Below are 16,597 nucleotides of genomic sequence, written 5' to 3'. Positions count from 1 at the left end.
TCAAATAACTCTGTGACTGCTGGCGCTAAAACTAAACTAGCGCGCGGTGCAACACTCACTGGCGGAGACGGGAACAACAATCAACAAATTGTTCAGAATCGGAAGACGCCAAACACCTCAAGGGGATGTGCTAGATTGCATTCCTCCTATAGCTGTCATAACTATAGCAATTCGAACTAATAAGTATCTGCTTTGCCCGCTCCCCTGGTTTGGAACTCTCGGTTGGCCGGACTTACTCACGGATGATTATGATGCAATAATGATGAGGAAGCTGTAGTGGGCCGCACTCCCATAGTTACGCGTTGTTGACTCTCTTAGTCATTGATCACCAGCAGTGACCAAATATTGTGTTTTTATAAGCCGAAATGCTCTTTAACGCCGATCGTTTCTGCCTCATCCCCCATGTTATGTCACCCGCTTTCCTCTTTCCTTTCGCACCCCGCCAGATTCGTTCCGCACGTCCTTGTGCGCCACAGAGTTGAGCTTGCGCGCACCCTTCAGACAATGTAACGCACTTTCCCGATACATTCCTGATGGGGTGTTCCGCGCCGCAGTCGTAGATTAAGCCCCTCACCCCTCTCTTTCCTCCCCCCCCCCACAGTTGAACCCTTCACCCCTCTCCTTCCTCTATCTCACAGCCAAACCCCTCACCCCTCTCTTTCCTCTCCCTCACATTTAAACCTCTCACCCCTCTCTTGCCTCTCCCTCACAGCTAAACCCCTCACCCCTCTCTTTCCTCTCCCTCACAGTCTTTCATGCTGCTACCCTGTGTATAATGCATGGAAACCGGCCCAGCCCCGCAGATCGGTCTGGCCGTATTGCGTTGGCTGTTCAGTAGTCGGGTCCTGACGCGGTGCTCTCTCCCGTTTGTCCCGACACTGCCCATTGCCCTGGGACCGTGTGGCCCGGCGCTCCGCTCTGTCCCGTGACTCGCACCCCTGCCCGTTTCTGGTGCCCTTTAGCATGGTCCGCCTCAGCCGGGCTTCTCTGCCGGCGGGCTCCGGTCCTGCACACGCCCGGTGCATGAAACGACTCACCTGCGCGTATTCTCTGCTCGCCAACTTCTGGTGCCCTCCGGCATGATCATCCTGTCCGTATGCTCGAGCCCTCCCACATTTGATGCACGGCGTGACTTCCTTGCCGACCCTGTTCCGACCCTGCTCGCGCTTAGTGCCCTGTGACATAACCCCTTTACCCGTGTGCTCCGCCCTGCTCATGCCTGGTGGCCTGTGATATGACCTCCTTGCCGTGTGCTCCGCCCCTGCTCATGCCTGGTGGCCTGTGATATGACCCCCTTGCCCGTGTGCTCCGCCCCTGCTTGCGCCTGGTGGCCTGTAATATGACTTGCCCCCTCTCTGCTCATGCGTCCAAGCCCTGCCACGCCTGGTGCGCGCGCTGAGTTAGGCTGATGCGCCTCCTCTCTGCCCGGCAGCGCCCCAGCTCTGACGACGGCGAATGGGTGTTTCAGCGCGAGAAGGACCACGGCTCGCACATCTCCTGCATGTTCCGGCTACCATTCGCCGCCGGCTCCGTCTTCTCGGCCTCCATGCTGGACACGCTGCTGTACCAGGCCTTCGTCAAGGACTACCTCATCATCTTCGTGCGGCTGTTGCTGGGCATTGACCAGGCGCCGGGGTCGGGTTTCCTCACGTCGGTGAGAGTCGCTCACGCCAGTCACACGCGTTTCGCGTGTGCAGGCGCCATCCCTGGTGTCAGATGCACGCGCAAACGGTGCCGGAAAGGAATTGTGGGTGCGCAGGAAAGAGAGCAGTGTCGGCGTTGCGTTCTCTCGTGCGAGTGTTTCTGTGCTTGTTTGGTTCTGTGACGGATGGTGAAATGGTTGATTTGTGCCTGCCAGATGCGTATACTGCCCGGAGACATGTGGATCCGGACGTATGGTCGGCTGTACCAGAAGCTCTGCTCCACCACGTGCGAGATCCCCATTGGGATCTACCGCACCATGGACACGTCGGAGAGCGCTTCGGACATCGTAAGTTAGAGCACGTGGAGGAGCTGTTAAGTGAGGTAGCGGTTTCTCCCATGTAGGTTTTACTGTGTCGCGCAGGGAGCGGGCCTCCTAAAGCGCAAGGGAGAATGATTGACAACGCCGAGATTAGAACCCGCCTGGCCCCTAGTCTAACGCGTACATTTGGAATACAACGAAAGAGTCGCCAAGATTACAAATTAAATTGCGTTCCTGCTCTTCGTCTATCTTACTACGCACTAGTTGACCCAACTTTGTTGAAATATCGTATTTCTAGTGGACCCATTAGGTGAATCGTGCAGCTATCGTGTTCAATTGAATATTGCAGCTATCGTGTGCATTACCTAACGCGTATAACGTGTGTACGGGGCTTCAGTGCGGGCAGCAGGACGACCCCAAGGCCAATCACTCTCAGCTGATCGAACGAGCCGAGATCTCCCAGCTGGTGCGCAGTCGGATGCAAAGCCTCGGTGAGTAGGAGATAGCCGACACGTGTGATAAACCCCACCCCACATTTGATGTTTAAATACATGCGCTCCGAATTTCGGTTGGAGCCTGGTGGGAAGCGACGGTGTGGTGAGCCTGAAGCTGCTGGACGAATCATCTTTCAAGGAGCAGTGACGATTAACGCTGTAGCAATGCCAACGAACGCTGTTATGTCCACTGCCACGTCTGCCTACCGTGTTCCCTGTCTGTTCAGAGCACCAGCCTTGTGCTCCGTATCCGGATAAGCAGGTCTGCCGCTGAACGTGCCCCCGCACCGCCCTCTCCCCACGTCCCTGGCCAACCCTGTACACCGCCCTCTCCCCATGTCCCTAGCCAACCATGTACACTGCCCTCTCCTCGCGTCCCTGGCCAACCCTGTGCACCGCCCTCTCCCCACGTCCCTGACCGACCCTGCACACCGCCCTCTCCCCATGTCCCTAGCCAACCCTGTACACCGCCATCTCCCCGTGTCCCTGACCCACCCTGCACACCGCCCTCTCCCCCATGTCCCTGACCAACCCTGTACACCGCCCTCTCCCCATGTCCCTAGCCAACCCTGTGCACCGCCCTCTCCCCGTGTCCCTGACCGACCCTGCAGTGGGTCTGCCGCTGAACGTGTCCGCGCACCGCCCTCTCCCCATGTCCCTGGCCAACACTGTACACCTCCCTCTCCTCGCGTCCCTGGCCAACCCTGTACACCGCCCTTTCCTCGTGTCCCTGACTGACCCTGTACACCGCCCTTTCCCCGTGTGCCTGACCGACCCTGTGCTGCGGCCCCTGGTGGCACAGTGCTCTCCCCGTGTCTCTGACTGGCCACGTCCTGCGGCTCCCCGTTCACAGAGGGCTCTCCCAGTGAACCCGACAGATCATGTACTGAGACCCCCCCCCCCCCCCCCCCTGTGACACAGGTTTGCCGGTGGAGGACTATGACGACGTGTCCGAGAAACGGGGCAGCATCAGCTACGTCATCATCAACCCCAGCTGTGACCTGAAGCTGGAGCAGGGCGACATCGTGTACGTCACCGTTGCGAGTTGACCCGTGATTGGTCGGGGTCGTGGGATGTTGTCAGCTGGCCCATGTCATGCGTGTTTACGTTTGTGTTTGTGTGTGCTCGTGTCGTGTGCACGAAGTACACATGAGTGGCCTTGCGTCGGGGTAGCCGAGGCTAGATTCTGTGACGCCTGCGTCAGTTTTGGGGCTGGGGTCCCGAAGTTGCTCCCGGCACTAATCGGCACATTTCGTCATTCGCGCATTACCGGATAGCCTTCGTTGATCCACTTTCTGTTTCCAAATTCAAGGGATCGATGGTGTCAGTTCATATACTGTCGAAAGTCGTGTGTTAGTTGTTCACAAACTTTTTCGGTGATAACCATATTGTTATTGGGCCTCAGTTCAGTTGAGTTTGAAATAATCCGACAGGGTAGTAACAGTTTGTTCTTCGTTTGAAGGAAAAAACGTTTTGCCCGCGAAACGTTTGTGTGTGTGTTGACACTGACTGTTGATTGAGCAACGCACATCGATTAATCGGGAAAGCGGAACTTAGGTCGGTGTGGCCGACGCTAGATTGAGGTCCAACCGTTCCATAGGCCACTGTACGACGGTCTATGGAACTACGTTATCATGTTTGTGCTAAACAACTGACCTGACCGCTATATGAAATAGTCTATCTATGGGAAGTAGCTGTAAAATGACAATGCCAGGCATCGGAGATATATTCAAGCTGTTTAACTGCACCATTTACTGTGTCAGGGTTAGATCATTTGAATCGCTCAAGGTCAAGGTCAAGGGTGCTCGCATAACATGATCTGCCGCCGGGGCGAGATGATGCCAAGAACTCAAAGAACTTATGCACGGTCTCGTAACAATAGCCCGTCTTACCTCATTTACCAGGTCATCTGTGATATTCGTATTGAATCTGTACGCGGCTATCTGATTAGATAGAAAACATCATACCTGTGTAATTGCAACTCCATATTGAGTGAGCAGGGTAACGAACATGATCTGGGATGATCTGATAAAGAACCAGAGGAGCGAGCTGTTCTTAGGAACCCTAGGATGAATGCATTTCTTGATCATCGCGATGAGGTCGGGACCGGCAATGGAACCGACCGAGCGAGCGAGCGACAAAGGCCTCCTTCTGTCGCCCGCTTCGTGAGTCCACATTTTTAAATGCGATCGCAACCCAACTACGCAATGTATCATTTGAGTGACTACCCGTTGCAAAGCCTCGAATCTTCAAAAGCATTGGATCTTTGTTACCTGGAGCCGGCTTTGTTCGCTCGGTTGCCGGCGGGCCGGCGCCGCTCGCCTCCGCAGGCCCGCTAAATCACGGTGAAGCACAGCCCTGCACACCTCGCCGGCGGCATGGCGGGAATATTGAAGCGCCCTGTCAATTACTGTTCAATGTCTGCTTCTTCGGCGTGGGCAGAGTCGGGGCCGGCAATGTCTCTTCTCCGCTAGTCCCAGCATTTCGACAAAATACGACTCCATTTGAGCAAGACGTGAGCCTCAGGCCGCCGACGCTGAACTAGTGGCACGGCTATTCAGGTAGTCAGCTTTGATCCCGGGCGACTGAGATAACGACTGAATGTCGCTGTCCCTAACTAAGGAAAGTAGAGACATAGAATTTCCGAAAGCGGCTGAAAAGGCAGGCTTTGGCTCATTCAAATTAAGATAAGGAAGCACGTGATGCATTTGTTGATAAAGTAGAGACGGAGGAAATATGGCAAAGTTGAGATGAGAAGCAAGTGTGCTAAGTGCTCACAGGCATCTTCATTTCTTGCTATTGCACCGCTTCTACCGGTGCGTACATGTGGCTGTATCATACTCCTGTTTGTGGCTGTTGGCGAGCTGCGGATGGCGCATTTGTGGTCGATCGTCGCTGGTGCCCCGATCGAGTGCGCTGGCCGCCGCTCAGGCCGTCAGCCCCCTGCCTCACGCCGCAGCTACCTGATCCGCCCGAGCCCGTTCTCGGCCCAGAAGACGTTCGAACGCCACAACAGCCGGCGCAAGTCCAACATATCCATGTGCGACCCGCGCCGTCGGGGAAGCGCCTGCTCGCGCAACACGGTCGGCAAGAGCAACTCGCTGAACCTGCCCGACAGCCCGCACCAGAACCCGCCGTACCAGCGCGCGCGCTCCAGCTCGCTGCGCGTCGACGACATCCTGATGAAGGTGTGGTGCGATATGCTGGCGTTGTGTGGTGTTAGGCAAACAGGGGCGGTGTGAGCTCCGATCCGCCCTTTAACGGACGGATCGGTTTGTGGCTCGCGGCGCTCTGTCCCAGTGTCGGCTGGTTCGCTGTTGCCTTAATCACTATGGGCTGCAAGTCGGGTGGACTCTCCTTTTGCTCGCATGATTTAGTGTGTTTTCTCTTCACGATTTGTTTTCCTGTTCTGGTCGCATGTGCATTCAACATCTGTTGTCAATGTACGAGTGCGGGGTCTCTGCCCGTCTCATCAGACTCAATGCTGGCTTCACGCTTCAGTTCCTGGGAATAAGTAATGCGCTCGTAGCGTCTACTATTACCGAAGATATGGAATGTGCGCTTCCAGTAAAACGTTCATTATGCTCCCATGTAGTGCGGCACATATACGTGTATTCATTTTCGGAGCCCACCTCTGAACCAGCACCGATAATTTAAGTTCATATTCAAATTTAAAATACAGTTTTCAAAATCTGCTATTTTAGCTGGCTGTTTGGTTGTATGAAACATGTGAGACATGGTCAAAGTGGAGACGTTTTCTTTATTCAGGGAGTGTCACCTTGCCATCTGCATGATAAGCAATGTCGCAATCACAAACAAGCAACTACTTCTCACTTTTGCGAATGTAAGTTTCGCTCATTTTCTGTCTGTTCCATCACTGCGATGCTATCATTTTCTTTTACTTACGGCACGTCTTGTTTCAGCCTTCAGGAGAGTTCGTGCTTGAAGTAACTGAGTACAATATTTAATCCTTAACTGCTAGATTGTGGCCACGCCTGGCGCTTTTGGGCGTGAACACCTTTAAGCACCATAACACTCTTTCCGGCTGACTTCCCCGCACTTCCCACCCGCTTAGGATCCTCGCCCCCTCGTGACTTGCAACGGCACGTACAATTAATACGGGTCTTATATCCCGTTGTGGATCAGCGTCTGTAAATCACTCATAGAGCTGCGGTGCCGGAAGTGCCTAATGCATGAGCAGTTTAAACATTCCCAGCTGATGCAATATCGAAGCAATAAAGCACGAGCCCCGGATCACTCCGCTAATGCAAATAATGAGACTGATCCCGACTGGCAGCTCATTACCGCTAATTGATTTGTCGACTGAACATTTTGTTGATTGAAGCGCATAGCTCCAAGCGTGTCTCTCCACAAAAACCAGCTCCTCGCATCCTGCAGAACAGCCCATCTACTAATAACCAGGAGGAAGTATACCGGTCTGGTCCGCGCGATGTCACTGTCCTTTCCCGATACAGAGCAAGATAAATAGAAAGAGTGAGAGTTCAGGGCTGACCCGGAGCTGGTCTCCCACCTGTACCTGTCGCCGGGCCCAGGGAGTCCGTGCCCATCCCACGGCCCAGCCACAGCCCGAGTCCGTGTCGTGGCACCCACCCTACCGTGCAGCGGCTGCTGGCCTGGCCGGCACTTTGCTTAGTCGCCGCCCCCGGCCGCCTCTGCGCGCAGCGTTCCAACTCGCTCCGACTCGGCCTGTACGAGAACACGCGCAAGATCGCCAGCCTGGAGGAGCTGGGCGGGCTGGGCGCCAGCCTGCCGATGAACCCGGCGCTGCGTGACCGCAACGCCCGGCTGCCGCTGACCGACAGCATCGGCCTCAAGGTCACGCCGCCCGACGAGCAGCAGGCGGCCGGCGTCGGCTCCGGCTCCGAGTCGTCCATCCCCAGTATTCACCTCGAGGTTTGTTATTGACCCTGTAAGTGGGAGGCGACGGCGCGCGTAGCTGTCTGTTCGCCTCTGGCACCGCCCGCGCCGACCGCATGCAGGCCACCTCACCGTCTTCGCCACCGCGTCTGCACCGCTTCGGTACCGAGTCCGGACCGCGCCTACACCGGTTCGGTACCGAGTTCGGACCGCGTCGGCAACGCTTCGGTACCGAGTCCGGACCGCGTCTGCACCGCTTCGGCACCGAGTCCGGACCGCGTCGGCACCGAGGCGGTACCGACTATGGACCGCGTCGGCACCGCGGCGGTACCGACTCCGGACCGCGTCGGCACCGAGGCGGCACGGAGTGCTCGTGATCCTGGGCGGACCCCGTGACGTCACAGGGGCTGGACACTCAGGCCCACTCACTGCATTGAGACCGAGAACGAGGCGGCGTGGCCGAGCCTGGGAATTGCTTGGAGCTGTGAGAGACTGGCCCGATCATAATGGAGTGCGTGCTGTGCGCGCGTAGGTAGACAGCTGGCAGCTCTAGGGTTGTCTCTCAGAAGGCCGGCTGGTCGGAAGGTGTCAGCACCCACGTGGGCACGAGCTGCTGGACAGCGCCGTTCGTAACGCTGGGTGCACCATGCCACCTTCTGCTCGTATATAACTGAAGGGCGTGCGCAGTAAACAGCATCGTCTTGAATGCATTACATTTAGTAACTGATCAGCTCACGTGCACACAAATGAGCGCATTGACAAAGCTTTTGTTTACTCTCCCATTTACCTCATATATAATTCACATGCACGTCAACAGAAATGTGTGGAAGGGCCGTCAAATTAATGCTTTACGGATGTAAGGAAATGCTTTTTATGGAGCGCAACCGAGGCGTAGCCAGGAGTACAGCGTAACATTGCGCTCAGATGTGGTTGTGAATTATGCTTAAGTTTTGTTGGAAATGTCTTAAAACATTAAAACCCGAGCTCTTGGTTTCATCTTGTGACGACTGGCACGCACGTCTTTATTTTGCGCCACTAGCTCAATTAGTGACAAACAGACTTAAGACTCTTAGGGTGCCTGTTTCTGTTAACACAGCGTAGCCAGCTCAGTGAAATTTGTCCCCAGCGTAGCCAGCATCTAGCTAGGGAAGTGGGGGATGGTTTTAAAATAGCCGAAAAATGTCCGACAGCTCATGAATGCTACCATAAAACCGCATTTTCAGACTCAGTCTATTTGAATGTTAGCTGACGCCCGATTTGCTGTTTTCATAATGCAAACTTATGACGGGGGGGGGGGGGGGCACTGCAGCCACTCCTGTTTCTAAACCACGAAAGCTCGCCACCTACCTGGATGAGGGTTAAAGGAAATAATACTACCAAATGCAATACCGTGCTTCAACGCATACTAATATGTAATGTTTGATAGAATGACAGCACCTTAGAAAGTTTAGCACGTCTTGGGATAAGAGTTGAAAGTTTGATAGGTATATATATATGCATTTATGTGCGTATATATATATATATATATATATATATATATATATATATATATATATATATATATATAAACACGTCATTTCATATGTGCAATCCTGTATGCACAGAAAATGCGCTTCATTTATTTTCTCGCACGCTGTTGAAGTGTTTTTCACCGCGACATATTTTGCACGGTGGTCAGACTGTTAGGACGTCACGTATAGCTGCATGAATAGCTGTCAGCTCCCATTCAGGCGAGACAATTTGAGCAAGGTGTGTTAAACGTGAATTACTTCGTAATACGTGACCGTAATTATTTTAGCTTCGAATAGGTACCTCTAACGTGTATATATACATGCCATAAGAAATATATACAGTGACCTCCCATTCTTTCCCTAATATTTCAAGACTTTGTAATGCATCCGATGCGTTAACACGCTCCCGAGTGGACGGTTGAATACCATTGGCTCGGGTGGCGATCATTTTAACCCCCTGATATCTCAGAAGCTAAGGGAGCTAGAGACACCAAATTTACAGGGTGCGTTGGCCTGTGCGAGAACTCACTTGCGTAAAGATTTCACTGCCTTAGGTTATGACCTTCAGGTGAAGTAAGGTCAAAAAGACCAAACTCCAGGCTGGTGTCCTCATTAAATTGTTGTGTTGCCCAAGAAACTATCTCAGAGATGGAGAAATTATCCTGGAGATGTGTGACTTCGTCTAACACTCCGTTATTGCATCAGATTGAGAGACTCCACAGAAACTGCTTTCGCTGAATCCATGGCCTGAATTTTACCTGCCGTAGGTCCGCAACCTTACAAGGTACATCTAAATATTTGATACCAAAGGATTCTCTATTTAACTGTCTACATGCAAAATTTGGCGCGGCTGCGACGCGTTGTTCGGAATCCATTCTGGAAACACTTTCGAGGGGGTCAAACTGACCCCCACCCTAACGGGCGCTAAGCAGCGATTAGAGGAGCAAAGTCAAGTAGCGATAGCTCCAACTTACACAGCTCTCACGTGCGGTCGGTGCGGCCTTTTCAGCAGTTGCCACTGCCGCGCGGTTACCACAGCAGTGGCAGACCAGCCTCCTCCCGGCGCAGGCGGCGCAGCTGTCACGCTCAGCGCTAGCCGGCAGCCAATCTATCGAAAGCTTGAAATAGGGATTGAAACGTTTCAAGCTCGTAAGGGCATTGCATCTGAAGGCCAGACCGCAGGCCGAGTGAAAACTGTTTGAACGCAACTCGAGTGGTGAGGCCAAAGCTGATGACACTGAAGCCGAAGTCTTTGCGCCTCTGAACTCCTTCACGTCAGAGCCCGTCGTAGTTTTGCTCCGCTTTGGCTCGTTTCCTCGAGTAAACAAAGTTATTTTCTTGCTTACATTCCAAATTATCTCTCAAAGTTTCCATCGATTATGCACATCATCGTCAGCGTCATCGTTGGTGCAAACCTTAATATAATTCCAAGCTAAAAATAAAAAAATCCTTGTTCTCGTCGGTATTTTTGTTAAGTCATTTCAGCATTTAGAAAGAAGGAATGATAACGGGGGTCCTTTTAGTTTTTAAGTCAACAGGTTTATTTCGCGCTGCCCTTGTATGAAGAATCGATGTATAGGCCTCTGCAACAGGATACCTCGTCGTAGACTCAACACTTGTACATACAGATTTCCATGTCCCTTTTAACGTGCTGAACTTCTCTGAATTATGCCAAACGCAGCCACATGCGCCGACAAAGTGAGTGCTACCAGCGGCGGTTATTTGACGCGTGGTATCGGATTTCTTAGTTGAACGCCGCTCCGTCAGATCTTGGCCTTGCCGTTGTGCTAGCGAGCAAGTTCCAGATGTGATGGAGAGCTGTTTTTAGTGAGTAATGAATGCAATAAAACCCAACTAAGGTGTGAAGACAATGGGACACATAAAACATTTATGTATGCTCAATTATGAAACATATAGCGTATCATGCAAATTATATATTTTAATGCTTGTTTTATATTTGGAACCATGAAATATATAGCATAATTGCTGAGGCATATAGCGTGCTTAAAACGTCATGCCTCAGCAACGCGAAATTTTACGTAATATCTGCATTCCATTTTCTTTATGTACGAATTATTAATGTTGGTGGATATCCATTAACTCCAGCCCTAATCCGAGGATGTCCTGCTTAAACGGAGTGTGAATTGTAAGGCAGCACGAGTTTTCCGCAAATCGGCCGTAAGGAGGCAGAAAAGCTGTCTTGTTTGCCGTGTTGTCCGGAATAACCATTCCTCCAGAATTGTTTCCCTTGGATCATGTGCGTCCCTTGCTCTCCCCACACCGCGAGCCGGGGAGGAAAATTGACAGACGATGGACGATGTATTGCCATGTAGTGAAGCGACTGAGTAACCAACATCATGCAATAGCATTGTAACATTGTGATTGGACTGCACACATCCGCATGGTAACATGTAGCTGGAACTATGGTTTATGTTTAAACCATGTTTAGTTGAAAAGGTCGTGGAACACCGGCTGCAAAAAAAAAATCTCGATTTACTCGAATGGACAACCGGGGACAACTATTATATCAACCGGGGACAACAACCGGGGACAAATGGACGACAACTATTATATCATCAGCCTTCAGTGCCTCAGCAGGGACTTTTTATCATGAGCCTTCATTGTCTCAACAGAGGCTTTTTATCATGAGCCTTCAATGTTTTAAAAGGTCTGAGAGGCTCTACAGAAGTTTTAATCCATTTTCAAACACTTGAGGTCTTCTCCAAATGTGTGAAGATTCCAAAGGCAGCACGCACATGCTGCAATAAAGAACGCAGCTTCTGCACCCAACAGCCGGTGTACACGCGTTTAAGGAGTCTGTATATATTTGTTCCGGGCCGTGATCGGGACTATGAGGCTCTCATCCGTTAAAGACCGAGCCCGCTGATGCCCAACCGGCAGAGGTTGGTTCACTCTGACCGAGCCCGCTGATGCCCGACCGGCAGAGGTTGGTTCACTCTGACCGAGCCCGCTGATGCCCGACCGGCAGAGGTTGGTTCACTCTGACCGAGCCCGCTGATGCCCGACCGGCAGACGTTGGTTCACTCTGACCGAGCCCGCTGATGCCCGATCGGCAGACGTTGGTTCACTCTGACCGAGCCCGCTGATGCCCGACCGGCAGAGGTTGGTTCACTCTGACCGAGCCCGCTGATGCCCGATCGGCAGACGTTGGTTTACTCTGACCGAGCCCGCTGATGCCCGACCGGCAGAGGTTGGTTCACTCTGACCGAGCCCGCTGATGCCCGACCGGCAGAGGTTGGTTCAGTCTGACCTGCGTCACGCTCTCATCTCATCAGCATGAATGCCTGGGTACACCCGACGTATACAGTTACGCTGCCGGTCGCATTTCGTGAACTAAAGAGAAGCGATCTTTCCCAATGTTCATGGGCATTTATGGTGGTATTTCCGAATGTTGTGTCCCTGGCTGCGCAGGCGTAAAAGAACAAAAATGCATTTCCATAAAGCTGTTCCATCTATTCGTGTGTAATTGGTGTTGGAAGCTTTGAATAGTTAATCACAATACGCGGCCAACTGTGTAAACCTCTCGCCAAAAATAATGCGATGCGGTAAAAATGCATACACAATTTCTCCCTTTTCCTTTGGCTTTTGTTTCATTGGTTCTCCTTGGATGAGTGCAATATACATACACAATTTGCTGTCCAATTAAATTAGGACACACATTCAACATCGGCGAATTCAACGCGTACCAAACTACCATGAAATTCCGACAGTCCAATAAATATGTTAAGTCCATTTACATGTATCCTAATGCCTTTGCATATGACTGCGTTTGCTTAGTTCTCCGCATCATCGTCACGATGATTTATTTTCACATCGCTCGTTCCATACGGCACAGGCTGTGGATTCGCTACGGTTGTAGTTTATGGCGCATATAGCAAAGGATATATTTATTCAGGCTGTTAGGTACTCCATATGGGTTGGCCCTATTTAACAGGTCATCGATCTCTTTGTTGGACGATTCGACACTTCATACACCTGTATTTTGTGCGGTTGAATGAACATCTGCCTGCAGTTAGGCACATCACTCACGCATATAAACCGAAGCATTGCATTTTTAGCCCCGCATGAAAAATGTACCAATAAGACTGCACATACAGCACACCCTTTTCGATTTCCTCAGTATGAGCCCGTATATGCCTTCGTGTATCTCCGCCTGCTGGCGAAACATATGCTTATGGCTGTTTGTTTATGGTCGTGTGGAGTGGTGTAGGCAAGAGGTGGAAATTAGCTCAGTCAGTTAAGATAAAGAAGGTACTTTAGATTTTTAAAAGAAACGTGCGACTCAAAGCGTGGAAGTCAGGAGCTCAAATAGCACTTTAATGTGATATTTCCGAGAATGTACGCAGTTCCATGTTGTTGTTCTGTGTGGTGTCAGCACCAGTGGTGCGGCGTGATGTGCGACACCGGCGCCGAGGCGGCTGGCGCAGCCGTCACCAGGCGTGGGCCCACTGTTGCAGGGCACCATCGTATGACCCGAGGACACCAGCTCAGACTCGGACCCGGAGCCGGCCAGCCTCAGCGATTAGGCGGTGGCAGCGACGGCGGCTCGCATGCCAGGGATCACTCCAGATGTCGGCAACAGATGGCAGAAGAGGCGATACTAAGCGTGGCTGACGTTGGTGCGGTTCTGTCGGGTTTAGGCTGCTGGTAGACGTCTGCTTATGTGAGCAGACATAGTGGTTGGAAGAGTGGAGCGAGTGGAACACGGACAGTTTAGTCTATACGATATAGAAGAAGCATGGAAACTGCTCCCCACTGGCCGGGCATCCACTCAGAAAAAGACATGATGCTGCACTTTGTATTTGTATTGTTGTCTTGTTACACCAATGACGCTGTTAACTACGTTTAGGTTCGTTCCATATGTTATCCTTTTATTTAATACGTTGTGTGTTACATCTGGTCATCAACTCCGTGAGTAACGTTGTCGGGATTATATGCCTGTCGTACCTACCTGTTGTATTTGTGTGTACTCATGAATTTTACTGCTTAAGACATCCCTTCCCCCCACCCCTAATCGAAGGCAGTCGCTCACAGAGCCATGTTCGACGCCTGCTGGTCGGAAGTAAAACTGGACGAAGCGGGTAGCGCCGCCGGACGGTTTTGATGCCCAGCTGAAGCTCTGTCGCTCTGTGCCACACAAAGCTGATGTCAACGCATGGATCAAACCCTGGGGTCGGTTTGGGCTCGCAGGTCTTGTGTCTGTTCCTATTCAAAGTGTGTGTCCAGGGAGTTTGTGACAGCGGGGAGGGGTGCACCACGCTAAGGACTGCAGAGTCACTGCGTGGGCATAGCTCGTGCGAAATAGGTAGGGTCCAGCACATGGTTTTTTTCTGAGACGCGCTCCCAAGGGTGATCACGGCGTGTGTCCTATCGCGTGTTCCTGCTCAGCGCCGCATGGCTGCAGTGAGCTGAGAAGGACCTTGAACTTTCCCCGCCCGAGAGTGAACCAGACCGGCGCAGGCCTCGCTCTCTTGACCGATCGTTCCACGGGGCGGACCTCGTGAGACCCGTTTTGGGGATTCGAAACCCTAACCTCGCCCGACGGCTGAGGAGGTCAGCTCCCGCACCGTGTCACGTGTGCGCGTTGACACGGGATTACCGCTGTATTGCGCTGGGGGCCGCCCCACGTGCCCGCGCTTGTCCGGCGAGCGAAGCGCCGTTTTCATACGGGAGCCGGCCGAGCTCCATGCAACGTCGGCTGCGCGTTCAAAGACCGCCGCTCAGCAGACACGCTGGCGCAGCGGCCTGGCCGGCGGAAGAGGCACATGCGGGGCCAGCTGTGCTGGGAGCTCAGCCAGACTGGTTGCGCACGCGCCGCGCGTCAGTTCAGTCCGGCCGTTGGCTAGGATATGCGTGATCTCGGGTCACATCCGCGTAGATTCGTCGAGTGTAGCCGTACCGGCAGGGCGACCCCGCTGCGGTGGCGCCGGAGCGTGCCCACTGTCTGGCTTAGTGGTGTCGGGTCAGTTTCGGTGTCGTCATGGTCCCCCGCGTGACGTCATATCATATCGCTCTCGCGTCCGAGCCGTACCCGGCGCCCCCTCCCCTTCAGATTTAGCCTCACTTGGAGGCGGATCTCGGCACCGGGCAGGTAGCACCAACGTGCGGTGGAACGTGCCCGGTGGCGCCGTTTCTCCCCCCCCCCCCCCACATTGGAATCGTAACGGCGGCGCGTAGGCTAGCGGTGTTGCGACCGATGTCGGCCACGGGGCGGCGCCGCTGTGATTCAGAGTGACGACAGACATATTTTTCACTTCACTATGCCGCTTACGAATAAACCCACTCGGTCTGAGCAGTGCGTGTCTGCATGTCTACGTGCTGGCGTGGAGAAGTGTTCAGACAGAGAACCAGCGTAACGGTGTGTAGCGGAATGTCTGAACGACGAACCAGCGTAACGGCTTGTAGTGGAGTGCTCAGATGGAGAACCAGCGTGACGGCGGAGATGGCTCTGGGGGTGTTGGCAGAAATGGCTACAATTTCGCGATGCCAAGCAGGACGGCGGTCGCAGACATATTTCTCCATGTATCTCAAATGGATGCAAGCGTAATTATATCGGCTCGAGTTGTCTGTCCTCCGCAATGTTCGACCAAAAAATACATTTGCGCATGGTAAATCTTTTATTCGGCATGTAAAAACCGACAAATCACGGAGGACCCGTCAGCATCAGACTGAAGGGGCTCCCGCAGGCGACTTCGATCGAGATCTCTTGTCCGCCGCGTTGGTCGTCTGGGTCCGGAGTTCAGTGGCACGACCCACTGACAGTAGGGATACGCGTTCGGTGGCCGGGTTTCGAGCGTGATGGCACGGTTGCGCACGGGTCGTGGCCCTGTTCGCGGTACAGTCGAAACATCGGTGTTCACGGTTGTGCCCACACGGGAGTGCCCCTGCATCAGCGCCTCTGACTCGTCTGTTTTGTGTGGGTATCGCGGCCAGCGGTCAAGACACGGCACGCTTAGTTTTCGCGTGCTCGTTTTTGTGGTGTCTTGAGCTATTCTTATGATACGGTACCGTACTTCGAAACAAAAGGCACAATTCGCGACGTGGAGGCTTAACTTTTGCAGCATTTCCATTCGCATGCAACATGTGTGTATTAGTAGCACCGCCATCTTTGCTGGTCAATTTATGCCAAATGCACAATTTTGGGGCATCTGCATGAACTGCAGACATCTTGCGGCTCACGTGGCTCGCTGGTTTTGAGCCATACGCGGTGCTGACCGGTGCGAGAGAAGGGTCAGAGAGCAGACTCTCCGGGCGTCAGAATCCCGGCACTCGTCGCGCTCAGGTGGCAGCAGAGGAACTCTGCCACTGCTGAGGAAGTCGGAATAGATTGAGCTGGGAAGACGCTCCTGGTTGCTTCGCCACCTGTTCTACAGAAACGAACGGAAATATCCTTTTCTGCCTGCCGTCGGTCCCCCGCGGCCGCCGCGTGTCAAAGAAGTCTACAACAGATTGCAACATTATATTTACACTCTCCAGACTCCTCCAGACTCTCTCAATGGCTGCGACTACCCGGGAGACCGCGCAAGGCGTCGCAGAAAGTGAGACGGGCCAGGGCGTGACCCTCCACTCCCGCACGACCCGGCTCGACACAGCCGCGGTCGTGGCGGCCGGGCGACACCCGAGACCCCTCATCCTAAAGATCTGGGATGATGTGTGGTTATGGCAATGATCAATGATCGGTCATGAGCGGCGGAATGCGTTAAGGTGATCGAACACTGATGGGATGAACT

The 16,597-nt window shown here is 53.0% G+C and overlaps 1 protein-coding gene across 1 annotated transcript in view; it reads left to right on the top strand.

Moving 5' to 3' along the window:
- SLO2 (slowpoke 2) overlaps nt 1-15,448 on the top strand; it is a 57,884-nt gene extending 42,436 nt beyond the window's left edge. Inside the window, exons 15-21 of the mRNA XM_037226454.1 lie at nt 1,469-1,654; nt 1,859-1,990; nt 2,361-2,454; nt 3,379-3,484; nt 5,417-5,645; nt 7,141-7,371; nt 13,325-15,448. Coding sequence (XP_037082349.1) covers nt 1,469-1,654; nt 1,859-1,990; nt 2,361-2,454; nt 3,379-3,484; nt 5,417-5,645; nt 7,141-7,371; nt 13,325-13,339 — 993 coding nt within the window. The 3' untranslated portion in view covers nt 13,340-15,448. The remainder of the gene's footprint in view (nt 1-1,468; nt 1,655-1,858; nt 1,991-2,360; nt 2,455-3,378; nt 3,485-5,416; nt 5,646-7,140; nt 7,372-13,324) is intronic.
- The last annotated feature ends 1,149 nt before the right edge of the window (nt 15,449-16,597 follow it).

Source organism: Pollicipes pollicipes, unplaced genomic scaffold (genome assembly GCF_011947565.3).
Source record: "Pollicipes pollicipes isolate AB1234 unplaced genomic scaffold, Ppol_2.1 Scaffold_5724;HRSCAF=6776_pilon_pilon_pilon, whole genome shotgun sequence".
In the NCBI taxonomy this organism is placed as follows: Eukaryota; Metazoa; Arthropoda; class Thecostraca; order Pollicipedomorpha; family Pollicipedidae; genus Pollicipes; species Pollicipes pollicipes.
This window is presented reverse-complemented; position numbering and strand designations above follow the sequence as displayed.